Genomic DNA, 22,096 nt, shown 5'->3' on the forward strand with positions numbered 1-22,096 from the left:
TTGTTAGTCTCTTTAAAAACGTGAGAAGGAGATATTCTCATATGATGTACACCTCTACTAAAGTAAGTTCAAGTATATACATCGGGGAAAGTGTCAGAAAGCGGAGATGGTTGTTTTTCGATGCAATCTCCATCACAACTTGATGCCCAACTGAAACCCTGGCAGAGGATAGCTCGTCCAGCTTATATACCGATCCAAAAATAGAAACTGATATATTAATCGCGATTATACCAAATAAGGAGCCGACTCGATAGGTCTCTCTCCAATCGCAGATTTGTTGAATAATTCATATAGGATCTGCCATAAAACAAGCATTCCAATTGGTCGATTTGGTAATTGGTTTTAGAGCAGGTGCATCTCTAACTGCCATTGGTCAATCGTGTGGGAAACTTTATGAGCATAAAATGCATATTCATGTTCGCTTCCGCGTTCGATTCACGATACACCGTGCATGCGCAGCGACCGAGGGGGGCCGGGTCGTTTGCTGTCGGTCCGTACGGTCTGGTCTGGCTTATCAAAACATTTCCCCATGTCACTCTAGAAATCGGCTAGGTAGCTGCATGAAACCTGGTGAATTTCTGGAGCCATTTCCCTCGGTTTTCTTGATTCTGGACTAGAAATTGGACGGTGCCTGACAATGGATGCGTTACCCAGTGGTGGAATTTTCAACGAGCTCGAAATTATCGGCGAAACGGGTTGTTTTTCTGCCTTACCTTCTGTCGAGGAAACATGGAGTCAGGTACAGGATAATTATTCGGAAAATCACAGTACTACGCCGTGTTTTCAGTCAATTATATTCTGTTTTTGACCTGAGAGGTCAAGCATGTTTTGGAATATGATACATCTATGGTATTACTCTCAAGATGTCACCAAAATATCAGCCATTTAAGCGTTGGTGGAATTTTAGCAGGTTTTTACTTCGCCTCTTCATCGAGGAAGATTTCTCACGTGTAGTGTGCCCTTCTCCATAGGTTAGCCTGCAAAGCGAGCACCTCGCTCGCTCGCTCGCTCGTAAGCACGTCCACAATCATACAGAAAAAAAAAAATCGTCTGCCTCGTCTGTGTGTACAGAGCGACGAGCGTGTCAGATGTCTGTGTGTGAGTGTGTGTGTGTGTGTGGTTCGTACATATTGCTGGTATATGTACATCAATGTCGTATGTCTGTGTGTCTGCTTCTCTGACTCTGTAGTCTGTATTGATGTACTTTACTGACAAAATGTACGTGTGGAATAATTGTATTGGTGGATCATTTTATTACTATCATCATTCATGTTCTATCTGATGTGATTGTGTATAAGATTATCGCATACGCAATACATTTAGAACGTAGGCCCATATACTGCAGACATGTTTTTGCATCCACAGGTCATGCCAATTTCCTGAGGATGCAAATCATGAATAATGTACAAGATTCATAAAATTAACCTGTCTGGAACCATATTATTTAAAGCACCTCCCTGCATGCAGATCTGAAATGGTTGGCTAACATTTGAATCAAAGCCATGGTTTTATGTCAGCTCCACTTGACAGAGATATCAGACAACATGTGAAAGCACACAATGTACATGTAATAACTCATCACTTTACAACAGTTCTGCATTGAAATATTTCATTTTCCTCACAAACATTATTTTGATATTCATTCCTCCCCCATTGCCCAACACACACTAAGCAGATAAATCTTCTACAATATACCGTAAGTTACATTTTGTTATTCTTAATTATCATATTTCATTTCTTAATATTTTTGTATTAAAGAAAGTGTAATCACCAATGGATCAAATTTTGAAATCATCCTCTTTGGAGGCAGTGGAGTATGAAGGAATTATGATGGTTGGATTGGAATGGGGTTGAGATGAAAAAATATGCCCTTGCTGTTTATTTGGAATTTGTCTTCTGAATGACAGATTTGACTAAAAATTGTTCAAAGGGGATGGCTGCATGCAAATTACATGATAACTGCATTAGGATGATACAAGAAGGATGGTCATGCTGTTGGTTTAATTGAAACTGTTATTTGGTTATGAAAAACAGAGTAGAAAAAAGAGGTTTCTGTCCCATGATGGAATTGGCCCTGCATGTACTGAAAGTTGATTGTGCATAGTATTTTCACTGTTTAATAGAACCTGATTGTTATGGCTGTGTTAAATAATTGTAAAACATGTGTGATATTGATGTTTATGTAGGTATTTGCAGAAAAAATGAACAGGGTCTTAATAGAAAAAAAATGACAGCTCATTTTGAGCATACTTTTATAGACAATGTAGCAACAGCTAGTTCTGCCTCATGCACACTAATAATATGTGATAGCAGTTGGTGCTGCAAGTGTAAGCATGTGTACCTTCTAGGGCTGCAGTGTGTTTGTATTGTCTTGCAGCGATTGTTAATGTTCCCTAGAAGGTTGAAGCTACACACTTCCATGGCCTCTGACAGCCAATGACAAGGCATGTGTATGCTGTAGTCGCCGGATACATGTTATGTAACAGCTTTCGCCATGATGTCACCCCTGTCTCCTAATTAGAACCTGCTGGTCACTCAGCTTCCTCCCTGCATCACTGAGGCTGTCGTGGAAAGTGATGACTCTGTGAATGGAGTCGACACAAATGTGGCATTGTAGGATTTTTCGCTGAAGAGTAGTCGCCATGCTGTTGTTGAGTCACTCTTGTACATGTATTGAATTTATGTGCCACTAATAGGACCTATGTTCCCTTCATCCATTGGGGAGGAGGGCATTTCATGAAGCATTTTGTCAAGATGGGCAAATTTACTCTCAGCCAATCAGATGCAAGGATTTCCGTAGCTTGTAACTGTTTGTCAGAAAAAATCCAACAAAATGCTTCATGAAATACCCCCCAGGACTCCAGGAGTAATTTAAAGGTACCTCCTGTTGTGAATGTCTCCCAAATGGGCATTTGTGACCACCCAGCTCAGAACCTACAAAAAGTTGCAGATTAGAATTCTATTTGATGGACCAGAAATAGTCGTCTTACTTGACCAACTCAAATTTTAAGGTTAATCTTATACCTTGGAGAGTGATCTCTTCTCTAACCTACTGTCAAATTTGGCTACTTCAAACAAAACCATAACAAAAATATTAGCAGTTTTTCTGGACCATTTATATATTTTTTTTCGCACAGGCACAGCTTTCGCTGTGATTTTCATCAACAATTGTGCATAGCACGCCTGAGTGACCCTAATCTGTAAATCCTCTTTTCTCCCCTTTCTATAAAAATGCACCTCATAAGCCTCTCTTCTTTCAATCACTTTTGAATGGGTTTAGGATGGTACAATCCTAACAAGTTATGTATCATGTTACAGCTTAGAGCTTACCCTTTTAAGCTATGTAGAAAAGTTTGAATTCATTTTGACCTACTTTTTGTGAGTTTTGAGCCAGGTGGTCACATTTTATTTTTTGAAAGTTTCTAGAAGATGCAAACAACCAATGTGGCAGCCCTGTGGTGTTTTGGTGACTCCCCGAGTTGACATTGCGTCATGTTGATTGCATGTCATGAGATATTATCCTGGTATTCTGTGAACACTCAAATTTCCCAGAAGGATTTCGAAGGGGAATAAATAATGATCAGATATCTTGGGACATATTTTATGGCCACATTTCATATGTCATACTCTGTGCTGTATTCTACCTGATTGGTTCGAAAACACTTTGGAAGAAACCTATGGGGGAAAAAAAAAACCACTGTTTGGTCAGGATGATCAAGAATTCATGGTTCATTCGTGCATTTCCGACCATTCTCCTGGCTGCCAATCTGTGGGCCTACTGTAAGTTCCACGTCCCATGCTTCCCTTTAAACCTAAAATTATAATGCGATTCTCTCTCGATCCCCCCTTTCTCTTTCCCTCTCCGCATGGTCAGTATCTCTGTATAGGCCCGGAGCAAGGCTATCTGTACGGTAGAAGCTTAATTACTCCTCAATGGAAAATTGCTGGCCCGTTAATTCAGCCCCTCGTTTTGATGCTAGTCTAATTCTCAGACTCTCGTCACTCACTGTTTAGGAAGGTATTGATGCGACAAAAAGAATTTGACACACTGTCACCAGCATGTAATATATATGCCTATAAACTTGATGTTTGTTCTCTGTTGACCATGGTACAATATCATTGTTACCCCCCCCACACACACACACATTAAAGTAAACATCTGGAGTTGCAAGTTAAATTGCACATTAATGGTTTCGGGGAACGACGAGTATGTTGCCCATTATGTCTTCGGTTAAACAGACACTGATAAAATCTTAATCGTGGTTTTGCTGCGTACAGCTATCTTGTTGAGCCACATTTCACAAGTTATTAATACTCTTCACTTTTGTTGGTGTATGCTTGTGTGTTGGTGGATTTGTTACTGGAGTTGGTCTTCTTTTAATCAGGATTTTGAAACGTGACCTTCCGCCACGTGTGGCCATTGAGGTCACAGAGCCACTTCCTGTTTGCGTCTCTCCTCTCAAAATGGATTTTCATTACAGGTGATGCAGCAATTTGGCAAAGCCTTGAGTCATGTGATTAATTACTATGCCTGCGGAGATAAGAGCATCCGGCACAATATTTGACCGCACTTTGCAATGTGAGCCACTATATTTGGGAAAATATTCACAGATAAGGTTGGAATCTGTGGCTCAAATTTTAATAGTGAAAGATGGAAAAAAAAAGCCCTCTTATGTTAAAACATTATCCCCTTGCCATTCTACCAGTTAAAACTGAAAGTGGAGTTTAATGTTACAAGATATCGTGTGAAAGACATGACACCCTGATGTACTATCCCATACCGATATATTTTGAAACAAAGGAAGTCATAATAATAGATATGATGAGAGTTTCTCATGCAACTAAAGTAAATCACAGATAGCAGATGATTGTTTAAGAAATACCATTGCCGTAGAAGTGTTCACACAGTAACCAAATACAGGCATTTATTATGATATAAATTCCAGTGTATGCTCTGTAGCCTATACATTGTTTGTGTGATAATTGTGAATGAAAATAAGTTGTAGTACCATTTCTTCTCAACCCTATTGATAAATTGCATCGCACACTTCCAAAAAAAAAAAAAAATAGTGTCAGTCATGTGAGAGACTACCATCGCATGATAAAGATAAACATTCATGAGTGGTATATGACCCGTTCCCTTCCGATCGATGCTACAATAGCACATTACCCATGCGGCATCACACTCCCAGACTCCCCTTATTCCATCACTACTCATTATTTCATGCCATATGCTTTCTCTTGGGCTGCCTGGTTGCTAGTCTGCTGTTCTTGGCACGTTTAAATTAACGGTCATCGACGATGCAACCAAGGTGATAGGCGTTAAAAACGTTCAAATCATCACAAAAAGATTAAGATAATTGCAGGATAGTAGCGGTAAGCATAACCACATTTCCTGATGGAATGTAAAATTGCACAAATGGTATCTTATTTTTTTGTTCAGATGTGGGAAACATAATATCTGCATAATATATGCAGCTTCCATTTGTAATCCTTTCTGTGGAGGAAACATGGGCAAATCTGAACTAAAATGACAAGTTATTTTGTCATAAATGTTAGATCATTCACGTACGTTACATTGTACATCATATCACGTTCAGGTAGTGCACATTAAAATTAAACCCCAAAGCAATATTACCAGGGTCTTTGCTGTAGACTAGACTTACATGGTGTTGTGTAATTATATGCAGTTGTGTGTAATCTGATATATGGCATAAAAAACATATTGGTGCAGTCGTTGCTGTCTAATTACCAGGGTATTACTGGAGAGATTGTACCAATATCCCTTTGTGTTCTTTCATGCAAATGAGGACTACGTAGAGATTTTCAATGTCGATGATTCATCCGACGTTGTTTACGTTGAGCGAGGCTTCTTTGTTCAGCTGTAATACAGACCAGATGAAAAATGGCGATCAATAATTTCTTTCTGTGTGAGGTGTCTACCCTAATATCGCATGTGTCTACGGTTTTTTCTAACACATTGCACATGTGTAAATTTGACATAAAGCAATGTGTAACTGAATATGTATAGGCACATTGGCACTTGCTTTTGTTAGTCTGTGTTCTAGTTTTCGAATCCCCAACGAGTTTATGGGGAGAAACATTTGTCATTTTCTTTTAATATCAGATTTGTAACCTTCACAGAATTTGATGGTTTAATCTCATTTTGTTGTACACTGATAATTCTCAAGATGCATTTCATGTTTTCTTTTTGTAAATGTGTGAGACTATATTCATTCAGCATTTATGTATATCCTTTCAAAATTACAAGAAAATTATGTTTGTGATGCTTTTTACATTTAAACTTGTGGATGTGATTATCACAATAGTGTGTGGAAAAAAAGGTGTTCAGCTATAAATGAATTCCTCCACAGTTGAACATAATTTGAAGAACTGTTTGCTTTTTGTGTGCTTGTGAAATCTATTTTGGGCAAGTGAGAGAGACTGCCCCAGTGATAGTTGTGTACACAGCTCAAGGTACATACGAGACATTTAAAAGTAGGTTGCCTAGTTACATCTTTGGAGGCAGGGCACTCGGCTGACAGATAATGTTTATCTCTGATCAGACTTTAACTGAAAACTTCAGATTGCCATGTTTACATTAAAGATGACGTGGCGGGGGGGGGGGGCAGCGACATTACATTCGTGCATTTCCTTGTCTGTCTTCATTATAAATATTGGATTGCAGTGTGCATACTATGCGTTTTGCGCTTCCTTCTTTAAACAGCGCTCAGAATGTCAGAGTACATATTGCGCTGATCAAATATGCATTAAAGCAGTCCAAACTTCCTTGTTGTGTCTCTATGAATAGATTCTATCAATATAAAACACTGTGGTGAAGGCCTAGCCCTGGTATAGTTTCAGTGTTAAAAAAAGATGCCCTCCGAAAGAAAAACATGTTGGTACGTCCCATTCATATTTCCTAGTTAGATGAGTTCCAGTGTGTTGTACAATGTAAGTCATGTTTAGTGCCTGAGTTAATATATAGTCCTGAAATTATTCATAATACAAGACACCCGTAGTGCACACACTCAAACAAAATGAATTTTCAAAAAATGCAGGCGTGATGGAATATTACTCCTTGCCTTTTATTACAAGATCACAACTGACATTAATGCCTTTTAGTGTGTGAGATGCCTCTTCCAGGAATATAAGTGCCTTTTATCATGATCTCATGGACAGCAAAGTTGTTATATGTGGTAGTTTCTGTGAGATTATATGAAGGATTTATGTATTGATAAGTGTTCTAGGACTTGTGCTCATAGGAGGAAATGTGTGAGAAAAAAAATAGTGATGTAAAAATTTGTAGGAAGTGGATCCCAATGATCATTGTTTGGAGAACAGGAAGGAAGGCATGTCCTAGGCCATATGGCTTATTAATAGTAGAGGAAAGAACATTCAGAGTTGGATTTGAAAAAAAAATATATATATATACAGTGTACATCATTCATCAATGTCAAAGGTACAATGTAGGATTGAAATGCCTCTTTATACTCATTATAGATACATTAGGTGTTTATTTTTTCTCAAATTGATACATGCATCATCCATGATGTTGTCGCTTGTATACTATCGAGTCTCATTTTGCTCTCGTGCACAGTAGATGAGTGGAAGAGGGCAGGTATCCTTGGCGATTCACTGACATTCGTTCCCGGGGCAGGTGGAAAATTTTGGAAGATGATACGATGGCCTTGACTGTCCTCATCTGCTGGCCTCTTGGCGAATTCAAATCAGCGGAGATGATGCGGACATTCTTTTTTTTCTCGGTGCTGAATATGCATGACTTATGAATATTCATGTGTATTGCCTGCCCAGCTTGGCTTTTGATGATGTTGTTTTTACATGTATTCGTGTCCGTAGTCTGGTGGTTGAGATGAAGATGGGAGATGGGAGATACATGCGTAAAATTATGTGACATTTTTAAAGATCTCTCCTTGATTATCTAGTATAAATCTATAAAATCTATAAAATGATCCATCCAAACATGACAGTGTGCACATGAGTGTCAGAAGCTGTACATTGTATTGTCCCTGCATGTGTAAAATAGAGATTCCTTCATCTCCCCCCCCCCCCCCGAGTCTGACCTGTGTGTGACACTTCAGTTGAGTGACATGTGAAAGTCAATCATCACCTACAGAAGATGATCTCATTAATCACAGTCTCCCTGCTCCGAGAAATTTGCTCAAGAAAAAAAAAGAAAAAGAAAGGAAAGGTAGACACATTTGTTCTTGACTAATATTTGTTGTACCTTTTTGCAAATAATTATATTCTTCACCTGTCTAAGTGTTTACTTGAATCCTGTGCCGTCTTTCAGGTTTGGAAGGTTAAGTAAGGAGGGGATGCAAAGGAAAGGATAACAGTTCAATTTGACCCTCTGAGGAAAGAGAGAAAGTAGGTGGGAGGATTTGATAATGGGGAACACGTATTGGTGAACTTCACAGCTTTAAAGTGCTCGAGAAGACGGCATACCGTCTCTCTACTTCTTGTTTAACGGACTTTGCTCTCAGCCAACACAAATATTTCCACGTTACGTGCCAGGTTGCATACAGTCAGCTCCGTTTCTCACACAGTGTATGACTTGACCAAAAAAGAAAAAAAGAAGAAGAAGAAAGCAACATTCTTTGCTCATGATTCATCCAAGAGGTAGCTTCAGCATTTAAAAGGAACCTTGGACATACAATTGTACTCACCCAAGAGCAGTAGACTATTACATTGTAAATATGTGTTATCTTCTGAACAACATGCGTGTCTTCTTTTGAATATGAATGTTTGAGTCAGCCTGATATTACATGCATATGATTATACATTTGAATCTGGCTATTAATAATCAGGATCTCAAAACACTGATGTAATTGCTATATTCTGAGCTTGTACAAGTATCTGGGCTGAGTTGTGCTTATCTGAATCTGATAGAGACATAATGCTCTTTGAGCTAGTCACGCATGGCAATGATTGCATTATAACTTCTCCTTGTGTTGTGGATTTTTTTTTCAGCAAAATAAACAGCTTGTTATAGTAAATACTAAATTTGACTGCCTATAACATATTAGAGAAAGATCCAATGGAACTAGTTATATCTCCACCAAATCAGAAAGGCATTTAGGCCTAAATGTAACAAAATTTACCAATTTAGGAGAGAAATTAGAATCTTGTTTTTTTATGTGCTGTCATTTGAAAAAAATTAGTTGATAGATTATAAAGGTAAGAGACTTAAATTTTCAAACAAAAATATATTCACTTTTGTTTGTTGATATTTTTCTGAAATGAGAGGAAGATTGTAATTGAGGAATCTACACATAACACATGAGAATGTAATTTAAACTGAGGAGCTACCATGTAGTTGTGTGTCAGTGAAGTGTTCAGGTTTGCGTGATTGCAAAATCCTTGAGAACTACCGTAGTTCAAGTTTGATACACTGTAGTTTGATCACTTCAGTTTTATATATGTCTACTGACATATATAATCGGAGGTATACCTCTCTTTATTGTATTATGTACATTACCATACAACACATACATTGTACAATGTATATTGTGAGGATGTACAACACCGGAGCCTGCAGTAGTGTTGTCGTACATGTGATCACATGACGTGGCGGCCCACTGCCTGCTCATTCTGTCTGTCTGATTCTTGCTGGTTGTGATCACGTATCAGATTTCAGGATGAGTATTTTTGCCGTTGGGTTTTAAAGAGAAATGTCCTTACTCTGAGTGTTCTTTTCCTACCTATTCTAGAAAAAGACTAAAGAAAAGCATGGGATTACACATGTACATATTGTCTTTTCTACAGTGATGAATTATAATGTGAAGTCATCATATATAATCTGAGCAAATCTGTAGAGTTTTACCTGCCAGATTAACTCATTCAAGGCTTTCAATATATATGACAAGCAAATTTCTAAGCAATTTCTAAACTTTGAAACCCAGTGATAGTCAACCATGTTGAGATTTTCAGTCTTTGTATTGAATGTGTTGCAAGATTGTGGATGTTCCACATAATCCCTATTTATCAATCATTGTAGTACTACAAATTTGTATATTGTAGATTTTTCAGGAGGGCTGATATTTGCCAATAATATGAAAAGAAGCAACATTAGATGTATATTACCCTATAGGGCTCACCAAGCATATTAATCTGCAAATTAGAATATAGCTGCCTATGTCATAATGAAAAGGACATGCATACATACCCCTATTTTCTATTTTGACATCAGATACTGTTGTAAAAATGTCAAATGTGTATATTTGCATTTAATGCCTATTGGTGCATGTCACAAAATGGTGATTATGACAGCCATTATTGTGGATGAACGAGGAATATATATCATCTTTCGTGGGGTGCAAAAAATATGCTGGTATGAACGTCAAGGGATACACTGTCGACAAGACGTGGAATAGCCTAGCTGCATATGATACATTACACAATTATCTTGTACTGAGTTGTATCTGATGCACTATATACTGTAAAACAAGGAATTTTCGTGTGCATTTTAATTTCGCGAATTTCGCGAGCTCCGAAATTCGCGAAATTAAAATGCACACAAAAGTTTTTGTCTACACTACATGCATTGAACGCCAGTGGCATTTCGCGAAAATTTCATGCCACGAAAAAGGCTGTCGGCTCCAATTCACGAAAATTTCATGCCGCGAATATATCATGTTTTACAGTATGATGCATATTAAGTGGCAGAAAGATGTTCAGTATCTCTTTGATAGCATTTGAGGACATTCAATGCTGTGCAAAAAAGACTCATTTTCCACTTCTCAACTTAATGCTGTGTACAGTATGTGCAAGCCAAGTTTAGCTGGGACAGTGCTCAAACACAAATGCACATGATTATTTGTGTGCGATATGAAGCATGTTGCACATTGTTGAATTGATAATGGTTTATTAGAACAAACATGCAAAGTAGTAGCCTGAAGGCTAAATTATAATGCATCACATAAAAAACATATGAATTACATCAAACAACATTAACATTTTAACAATAACAAATTCCAATTACATTAACATAATAAATACACAACATCACAAATACACAACATCATATCATATAAAACTTGAATTTCCCTGTAATTAATTCAATACAATATAAAAATTCAATAAATATATTATTCATATCATCTGTAAAAATAAAAAAAAACCCTCATTAACCATTAACACTTTAATACTCAAATAACTGTGTCTACATTCATATGTCATGAGGAATTGAATGAATATTCAGACTGCCAGGACAATTAAAAGTGTCAAGATGTCATATTAGAATGCTAGTTCTGCATGAAACGAATTTGCCTTTAAATTTCAGGAGTGGAGTATGACTCAATGGACGTAGGACAAGGTGCATTTTCATCACCATGGTAACGCTTCCCTCAAGAGTATTAGCTTCTGAATATTTTGTGACTATACCTTCAAGTGCCCCGATGTGAGACACATGAAAACATTGTGCTTTTCACCCAGTTTTTGTGTATTTGGTGACTAATGCTGCTGTGCTCATTTATATGTGCATTTGGAAAGTCACAGAGGCTCCCTGGCAGTTAAGAGCTGGCCACGATAAATTGAACAGGCAGTAAGTGTGAATAACTAGCCCATTTGTGATTTTGAACTTGTGCTCAAATATCACAAATTTTGTGAGAAACTCATCGCCTACATTGTATAATCATGTCATGTGAATCATACTTGTCAGACATCTTAGATTCTGCTGAGTTTTAATGTTATTTTTTTAATGGACTATTTTTGGATTGGTTGAATGGTTGGTTGAAAGTTCATTTTGGCACAATCAGTTGCAAATTACCTTTACTTGATGAGACTTTATGGTTTGTTGCATGATTTGTGGATACTTGTTGAGGAGATGAGCAGGTTCTTTTTACTCTTGGTAATGGATCAATATTATGTGTATGACAAAAGGAATTCTGTCTTTTTTATGCCTTGTACCATGGAGCTACAGTAGCCCTCTGTTAATAGCCTGTTGAGGATGAGTCCTGAGTATACTCGGGCAGGTGTCTATGGGAAATGCGTATTGTACTTGTAGCAAAATCAAACCGTCCTCAATGGGTTAATACAGAATGAGCATTCTCATGTTCCCAGCGTACTGTGTAGAGTATGTGTGTGAGGGTATGTTTGTGTGTATGTGTGTATACGATCCCCTGTATGTGTATAATGTGTGTATGAGAAAGAGTGTATACCCAGGTGTTTCGTCACATGGTCGAACATGCCGCCTGGGTATAAGTTTTTCATTACGCAGTATTTATCTAGTTCTCGTCGGATATCACGCCTCGTTGGACCTGAAGAGAAAAACGGCGAAGGCCACACTCAAAGGACTTTCCCACACATAGCACCACCAACTCGCCAAAGTTTGAAAGGCTCCTTTGTGTTAGCTTTACTACTCTCATTCATTACAGTCAATACCTCTAGTTTTTGGTCCGTATCAACCCCTTAGAGTAGATTTTGTTGTTCTCCTTGCGCTACATCCTCCATTCCAAATGCCAACCGCAAATGTGCGTAGGCACTAATTCAACATACACATATTGACAGTGGCGGAAATTGGCTGCAAATTCCCTCCACGCATTTGTAATTAATGTTTACCTAAAATTATTATCTTACCAATCAATATTGAATGGTATGTGACCCGTACAGTTCCTTACCCTCCCACTGATTCTCTTTTATACCCGCTTAAGTATTTCATTCTCAGAGTGTCCCATTGAGGATTATTCGAAGACATATTGCAAACAAAGGAAAAAATTCCGAATTATTCTGACATACCATGCAGCACTCTACATAGATCTTCAAAGAAATAGCAATTGCCTTCTGCCATGTTGTCTGTCTGTCTGTCTGTCTGTTTCTGTTCTGTTCTGATTTGGGGAAGTATTGATATATGTAAAGAAAAAAAATGATAGCAGTTTTGACAGTCATTGTAGTGGTCATTTTGTTTAGTCAGTGCAATGAAATTGACATAAAAATTTGTTTTCTCAAACATATGAAGAAAGTAATAACAGGACATTTTGGCTACCACTTTCACAGACTTTGCGAAGTGAGCCATTTCATGGTTTTAAATGATTAAGCCACGGAGAACAAGCTGATTTTGGTATAACACATATTTTCCAAAGACACTTTAAACGTGAGTGTGCTCGGGGCTTGTGTGGTCATGACATCCTCTGACGTAGAAAAGACGAATCCAAAAGAAACAACAACAGTGGACTCTTTTATTAGCCATACAATGTAGCTTCGCGGATTTTTGTAGTCATATAAGGCGTTTTCACATCAGCCCGATTAAAATCCAAGCTCGAGATATTTTTAACTTCCCAAGTCAGAAAATAGCGCGCTATTTCGAAACATCGGGCTGATGTGAAAACACCTATAGAGGCTATCAGTGACACAGTATGGTGTCTGTTAAGAGTCAAGTATACAATAACTATTGCTCCTAATGGAAGGTGTCAGGTTCTGATGTGAATGAAAAAAAAAAGCGCTTTGTATAAACAAGAATGCTACAGAGTAATTAGAATGCGGTGATTGCCTCCAGTGATGTTTAACAAAGACTCCAACCAACCGCATATTTGTTTTTCACACCGTTTCATCTTGTTTCTTCTGCATGTTGTTCAACATATTTAGAGTTCTCTGCTGGAGTCCTGCAAAATTTGTTATTTTGCTAGACGAGAAGTTTTAGTTTTGAAATAAGTGGCATTTTTTCCCTTTTGTGTGATAAGGCAAGAACAAGATTTTCCAACCATTACTATTACCCCAAGAGCTTGTAGCACAGTCGTGTTACTCAAATAAAGTAAGCTTGTTTTAGAGAAATAGATACAAGTGGTAGGAATGTGTGAATTGCGGTATGGGTGTGGACTAAAAGACAACTTTCTTTCAAGCCCCGCCCCATGTTTGCTCTTTGAATCTGACCCTCTTGGTGGTCATCATCACCAGTAGGGGAGGGATGGGGTGAGGGTGGGGTGTAGACATGAAGGAAACTGACCAACCAATCTTCTTTTTTCGATTGTTATGTCAGCTTAATATTGTCATACATATATGCACCATTTTTAAAACAAAATGTGGAGATTTTTATCACTTTTTTAGGAGTACGGGAGGATGGTTATTTTATAACATAGTATTGCCAATACCTACACTTTGTGTACTTATGTAAACATGTGAAGTTAAAAATGTTTTGATACTTTAATAGCTGTAGATATTTATTATTAGCACATGAATCAAATCTGAGTAGATCGATCTGGGTGGGAAAATGGCTGGAGCAGTGGAAGCAGAAAAAAAATGTATGGAAATAGAGAGAGCGAAAAGAACAGGGTTAAAGAAAGAGAGAGAGAGGGGTATTAGAGAGAGGGAGATATTCAGCGAGTGAGTGAGAGATTGTAATATTCAAGTGCAAGGTGGGAAAGTATGCATCCATGTGTGGTGTTGAATCACAACAAATGATGTCATCCAGCGCTCCCTGTTGAGCTCAGTCTATGGGCTGCATGCACGGCTGGCAGCCCTTCGCAGCGGTCGCCATGACAGGCGAGAGAAAGTTCGGCAGGGATGAGCACGCCCTCAGTGGGGGGAGCCTCTAGGAGCATCTCCTGATTGACCTTGTGCTCGCCGATCCCACGGAGATCAAGCTGCGACATTTGGCTGTGTTTGTTGTGCTGTCCACCTTTTCCTTCTCCCTCCTCTCTGCCCCTCACCCACAGACAGACAGACAGACAGACACACACATAAATACACAAATGAAAACATATATACAAACATACATACATGTATATACTCTCTATTTTTGTCTCTCTCACCCTGTTATTCTTTCTTTTCTTTCTATCTGTCAATCTTTCATTTTCTGTGGTTTACCTATGTTTCTACTTCTCTTTCTTTCTACACTGTATCTTTAACTATAGATCTATCTTTTTGATCTATCTATCTATCTATCTCTTTCTTTCTTTCTTTCTTTCTTTCTTTCTATCTATCTATCTATCTATCTGTCTATCTATCTATCTATCTATCTATCTATCTGTCTATCTATCTATCTATCTATCTGTCTATCTATCTATCTATCTCTATCTTTTCCTCACTTTGCCTCTTTCTTTCTCTCTTTATTTCCCCGAGATCTGATCTCAAATGCCCATCATATGACTATAGTCATAATCTTTGCCCTGGCCTGCCCAGCGGGTGTGTAATTGTACCAGGACCCACCAAAATTATTCAGTTCAGCCATATCCTACGGAGGTCATGGATGTATTCTCAATATCCTAAGTGTGAAGAGGTGCATGAAAGCAGATGGGACTTTGCAAGGGAACATAATCATATAAAACAGGATTGTTTTTATGGTCATATGAATGTGATAGTATTATGTTTGCTTTATTATCCCCCATCACTCCTTCCTCATATCACTTTACATGATTGCGTATCTAAACTTCTTCCTGGAGCTGACCAATGCCAACTTTTCCTTTTAAATTTTGATGATTATTTCACAGTTTTGAAGATGCTGTACTTTTCTGCTTGTTTATATTCCTAAAAAGTCATTGGGAGCTCAGACAGGAAAGTCGGAAATGACGTATGGAGTAGTAGAAACTGATAACCAAATCATTTTTGTCGTGTTTTGAGTCCCGAAGCTATGTATCTATTCCGAGAGTGAAATGTTGACATTCAAATCGAGAATGCTCATCAATGGCCGTTAATGGTTTTTGTACTCCTCCCACTTTCTATTATTTTTAGACAGCAGGAGTTTGAGAGGCTAAGGAAAAACAAAACAAGACAAGAAAGGTGAAAGCAGAGAAGATGTTGTTTTAGAAAGACCTGGGAGTATTAGCTTGTAATGAGCAAGTTTGTGAATGTGGGGAACTTGAGTGTGTGTGTGAGGACTCTCTTAGCTGAGAGTGATCTGAACTCTTCAGTTTGATACTCTTGTTTGGAGTTTCGTTATTTGATTGTCATTTTCCTTGATTTAGTGCGGTTATTTTCATGGGTGCACAGTATCATTTCTTGTTCGATTCCATTTAATACATGAAATGCAGACACAACTCGCTCAGGGAAATGAGCATTGAATTGAAGGCAGTGGAAATTTGCAACAAGATATGAAGAGTTCGTTTGCAAAAACCGATAAGTCCATTTTTGAAGATTTTGAGTTACGGTCTCTGTCATAAAGTACAAAATAATACCTTTTAAATGATATGTTGGTCATTACATATAAAGGTACATTTTTGAAGTTATGGTCAAAAGAAGCAACATTTTTCTTATCATTCTCTTTATTTTTCTTGACCTTTCATTGCAAATATCTCCATTTGGCAAATATGGACTTACTGGTTTTTGCGAACAAACTCTTCATATAATGGGTAAAGAGGAAGGGAGGCTTGTCTAAGGAATATGTTTCTGTATGTTTCTTTGTGGAATATTACTGTCAATCTTGCTTCTTGGTTTTTTTTTTTGGTGGTTTTTCTTTTTGCTCCTCTTGATTGACTTGAATTAGCTTGTCAAAATTGGTAAACACCAGTGATACTGTCAATGCAAAAATGAAAAAGAGAAAGGGGAAAAAATGTGTTTAGGCTGATCACATTGTATATAAGAGTATTCATCTTGGGAGAAGTCCCAATAGATTTATACATCTATGTTGTACAATGATTTCTTTGAGACCAGTCCCAAAGCTGTACAGTTTCCCACACTGACATAATATCTCCTTCTCTCTCTCTCTCTCTCCTTCTCTGTCTCTGTCTCTCCTTCTCTCTTGCTGTCTCCCTGTCACTCCTCTTCCTTTCAACGGTCAACATTATCCCTGCGAACAATGTGTATTCCAGTCAATCAGCTCTAACTACGGCATGAATGGCCGGCTTCTATGGCATGCAACAATTGCGGTTCTTTTCGAACAAAAGCGAAAAGCCTCTTTACGGAAGAATGGATTCCAGGTTTACTTTTGTGTTCAAAGAAAAGACGAAAATTCCGATCTGCCCTGTGATTTTTTTTCTCTCACTTCTTCTCACTACAAGCACCTTCATTCTCCGGATCTCTTCCCCCTCGTTGCATTTAAATCATGGAGGAATAAAGTATTAAAGAGTACTAAGGCATTTGTGGCCGCTGAGTCACATATAATGCTCTACTGTCCAGGACCATGCCAATATGTGCCCAGAAGCAAGTTCTCCATCATTTCATACCGTACACTCTTTGAACAAACTTCTAATGACATTTGGATGTTTAAATTAATGCTATTAATCAGAATTTGCTTGACAAAACACAAACTGTCATGATGGTTTTTCTGTATACTTGCTTCATTTGTTCATAGGATTTGTAATCACTGGTTACAGTTAGTCATTGTGGCATATGGCTTCTTTAACTATGGGCAAGATTAGGGCATGTGGATTTATTCACCTAGCAAAGCAATAATCCTGATCTGAAGGCAGTACCATGTAATTTGCAGTACTTGTGTAAAAGGTTGAGAGTACAGATTCGGTGACAAAAATCACTTCAGCGATAAAACTGGCTAAATTTTGTTAAACATTTATATCTTGTCATGTGATATGACATGGTGTTTTGTATTTGAATTAGACCATTCTGGAAATAAATTTGTAATATTTTCAGGAGTAGTTTCCCCAATTGCCTTTCTGTTTGAGTTCTAGCTTTATGTGCAATGTTTTTTTTTCTTGGTACATGTAGTTTTGATTTTAGTGTTAGCTTGCCACAGTTGTTGTTGACAACATTTAGAGTAGAATTCTATCCCATGCAAAATTCATGGAGATTGAAGGTACTGCCACAAAAGGAAGTGATGGGGGCAAATTCCTGTTGTGTAGACTGGCTTTATCTTTCCAGAAACATGTCCATTGGCTGTGTAAGTTGAGCAGTACTTACACAAATAGGTGTATGTTGGACTATTATTTTGGTTTGATACCAACGGCATGACGGTGGCTTGATTTTGAAATTGCGATCTTCAATTGATATTCTGTGAGGGACCTCACCATCATACTCAAAGTAAAATGCTGCACTTCTTCGTCTAATCATGGATAGAAGTTTTTTGTGTTTTTTTTTTTTTTTAATCCAAAAAGTTTTAGCCTAGATGAATGTTATGCCAATTCAAACTATGATCATATTGTATCTTAGGCAGCAAATGAAATTCTGTTTCTACAATGGTGAGAAAAAGTGAAGAGTTTGTTTGCAAAAACCGATAAGTCCATTTTTGAAAAGTTATGGTCAAAAGAAGCCAAAATTTTCTTATTATTCTCTTTATTTTCCTTGACCTTTAATCGCAAATATCTCCATTTGGCAAATATGGACTTATCGGTTTTTGCAAACAAACTCTTCAAGTTTTTTTCATAATCATTTGTAGATGACAGAGAGAGGGAGAAAAATCACTTTGTAATGTCAAATTTTGAGGGAATTTTTGCCCATATTTTGACTATTAGAAAACTTTGGAAATTAGAAATTAGAATTTATATTCTGATTTCAAGCAGGAAGAGCTTGAGAGATACAAATGAATGTGGCTTCCATGTTTGTGAAGCTGTGAAAGAGATAGGTGAAGATGTACCCATGTGACTATCAGAAACCGGTGGAATGAGGGATCCACTTTTAAGATGATGCTGTCCCCCGCAAAGAGAACTCACAAAGGGGCTGAGAATTTGTGGCTAGATAATCTGCATTAACGTCTGCACCTCTGGGCTATCCTCTCTCTAGCATCGCAGGGGCTTATACCGCTCAAATTGATGGCTAATTCAAAGTAAATTATAGAGGCTGTACTTAGGGCTTTCTTCTTCTTTTTTCTGAATGCATACTCTGGAATCACAGGCTTAAATCTGGCTTGCCCTCTCAGGCAGATTAGAGTCATGCCTGCTTCACTTCACTTTGTCCAGGAAATTCAGTGAACAATGACTTTAAATCTTCATCTTCTTTGCCCTTGAACTGCAGTTGCCAAAGACAAACCCTTTCATCCGATCTTGGACTCACCGCAAACATTCCTCTCTTGGATTTTACAGTTAAGATCCTTATCTCCTCGTTCTTTCGCGCTTTGATTTTTAGAAGAGTTTGGCCATTTTCAGTCCAAAATATCACAGCTTCCTAAATAGCATGTGAGTTACTGCAGCTATCAATTTACCCACGGGAATTAGATATAAGGATGTGCTGTCTTATTTCTTTAATACCAGAAATGCCTCTATCACAAAAAATGTCCACATGAAAATATTTATGTTTTCTCTTCCTTTTTATTTGGAATCCAATCGTGAAGATTCCTTGAATGTTTCTCTTGAAGTTGACAGTGTCTGTTGACATTATTTTAGAGTAATTGTGTTCCTTTGAAGGTTAGAGGGAAAATGCTACTTTGGGAAAGAGTTCTTGGTAGGGCCTAAATGATTAGATGCCAGTGTGTGGGAGCAGGGTGGCCATCTATACACTGTTCATTTGTCATACATGCATCTAGCTTTTCCACGATTCATAAAGCTACCCGAGGGTTAAGTGGTAGTGAATTAATGGTAATCCACCGGCATTAACTCTAGAGCCAAATTGCTCCTCCTGAGACTGAGCTGACAATTATCAGTGAGGAGGATAGGAGCCGCTGTTATAGATCTTACAGTATAAAAAGGATAAAATTAATGAATAGCTGATACTTCAAGGAAGATGAAGTTCATTGACTTTAAGTAGTACCGGCAAAGTCTTTCATGCCTTTTCCTTCTCTTTTTCCTTGTACCAAATGTATTTTCCAGGGACTATAGGGAATAGGGTTGCATATGTAACTGATACTCTGCAAAGTGACAGAGACTTCCTTCAGATTTTTCTTCTTTCCCTTTCTATTATTTGTTGTTCTTCTTGTTGTTTGACTTTTTTTTTTGGGGGGGGGGGGGGGGGGGGGGTCCTTTAAATCTCTGCCCGTTTCAAGCTCCAATTGTGCGTGTACAATGACTTTGGTAGAATAGAGAGGGGGCTAGGAGCTTCTCAATAGCATTCAATCAATACCGTCCTCGGACCCACTCCAGGAGGGACAATTCATGAATGAATGGCTCCGACTTCCAGGGGACACTACAAATCCTGATTTGCTCCCCCCCCCCCCCCCCCCTCCCCATCTGAGGATCATAGAATGAAGGGTAATAGAGGGAGAGCAAGAAATAGAGAGAATAGTGTCTGATGTCCACAGTCGAAGCTTTCTCCCTTTCACCCTCTTTCACGCCAGCTTTAGCACCTCATTTATCCTCCCCATGGCACCCCCCTCCCACAAAGCTCATTTGTTGTGCTTAGAAGCCAGTCTGAGGCGACGTTGGCTGAAAAGACATAACTGTTTATAAAGAATTAAAATAAAGGCAAATCCTCCTCTACCCGACATGGTAGACATCTCCTAAAGCCCCGAGATCTTGGCATTGTAGTGTCCAGTACCTGTGATTTAAAGAGGGAGAGATAGAGAGAGAGAGAGAAGTCCTTTTCTGCTTGACATGGTAGGCATTTTTTAAAGCCCAGAGATTTTTTGCGTTGAAGTGTCCAGTACCTGTGATTTAAAGTAAAACAGAGGGAGGAGAAAAAGTCCTCTCGTGAGTTCTTCTTATGCCTTGTTGACTTTGTCTTTATAGATTGATTGTGGTTGGCATGAATGAGATGAACAGTAGAATTAAGCAGCATGGGTTCCATCTCTGCTGTAAAATTTCTCCTCTAAGCATCTTGCTTTCACTGCCTTGGCATCTCTCAACTGTTTCTCAGCAGATTGTGAAACCAGAAACATTCACATTATCAAACTTTTATAAATTGGACCCGTTGTCATCTCACCAATATATGCATTTATAATGCATATGTTTGAGATAATATGAAGAGTTTGTTCGCAAAAACCGATAAGTCCATTTTTGAATATTTTGAAGTACGGTCTCTGTCATAAAGTACAAAATAATACCTTTTAAATGATATATTGGTCACTACATACAAAGGTACATTTTTGAAGTTATGGTCAAAAGAAGCAAAAATTTTCTTATTATTCTCTTTATTTTTCTTGACCTTTAATCGCAAATATCTCCATTTGCAAACAAACTCTTCATATAATAATGATTAAAATAGAGTTAGAATGAAGTTACTAATGCTGCTAAGGTTCCTTCAAAATGAATACAGTTCCAGGATTCATTTGGTATCACCAATAAGGAAGTCATTCATGTTTTGCCCCTTCTAAATAAAGCTTTTATCATATGTTCTCTCTTTGCTGAAGGAGAAGGAACAACTTGTAATGAAATGTTATAGGCTTGAAACTTCCTTCTCCAAGTTGGCAAAGTAGGGATCATAGCTTCAGTAAAGGATACCTCAATCAGATACAGCAGTGTAGAGTTTACCATTGCCTTTTCCATAGTTTGTTAAGATATTGAAAGTCCTCTTCCTGTTACCCACACCTGTACCAATTCCTTCCTGTGAGGTCATGTGGTTACTGTTGTTGTTGTATTTTTTTTTTTTGCATTTTTCTCGTTCAGTGGTAGACATGTGGAGATGAGAGTGCCTTTCCTGTTCTGAGCAGGATCTGGGTGTCAGGGTAGAATGGTGCAATGCCGATAGTGGTGAATTCCCAACTGGACTCCATGCCAGCAATACACCAACAGAGGCCGAGTAAACTTTGAATGATATGCGATGATGGGATAGAGCCGTCTGTGATGAGTTTTTCTATGACCAGTGCATCGGTGAATTTGTGTCTCACACACTCTTAGTATAGATCAGATAGGAGACATGAAAATTCTTTAAGTTTGTAAGACGAACAGCAGAAAATTAAAAACGCAGTAGTATTTCTTCTTTATTTATTCAATTTTAAGCACTCATGAGCAGTTAACCACGTACAAGACATTTATGAAATATTGATATGCATATGTCTACTTTAAATGAGGTTGGTTTTCTTTGTAAGTTAAAGGGAAAAAAAGGATGCAAATTTAGACTTTACTCTTTTTTTAAAAAGTATGATGGTCATGCAGGGTGCATAAGACACAGTAGAGCTGCCAAGAGCCGTCGTTGGGGAAGTGGACGTATATATTTGCAATTAAGCTGTTCAAATGATGCATTCTAGCTCATCTTCTCCTCATCCCCCAGGGTGAGTGGTCACTATGGTTGATTGGTCTGACTGCATCTCGTCGCTACGGAACCGTGAGAAGCAGTGTCAGATTCCGTGATAGTCTCGTGATATTAGTCCTTCATAAAGAGT

The 22,096-nt window shown here is 38.1% G+C and overlaps 1 protein-coding gene across 1 annotated transcript in view; it reads left to right on the top strand.

Annotated features, from left to right (window-relative positions):
- Positions 1–505: 505 nt before the first annotated feature.
- LOC139717028 (Krueppel-like factor 6) overlaps positions 506–22,096 on the top strand; it is a 91,791-nt gene continuing 70,200 nt past the window's right edge. The window contains exon 1 of the mRNA XM_071628542.1: positions 506–739. Within this exon, the coding sequence (XP_071484643.1) occupies positions 638–739 (102 nt within the window). The 5' untranslated portion in view covers positions 506–637. The remainder of the gene's footprint in view (positions 740–22,096) is intronic.

The sequence above is a fragment of the Diadema antillarum genome, unplaced genomic scaffold (assembly GCF_040938485.1).
Source record: "Diadema antillarum isolate AM-2024a unplaced genomic scaffold, OU_Dant_1.0 scf00000071, whole genome shotgun sequence".
Lineage (NCBI taxonomy): Eukaryota > Metazoa > Echinodermata > Echinoidea > Diadematoida > Diadematidae > Diadema > Diadema antillarum.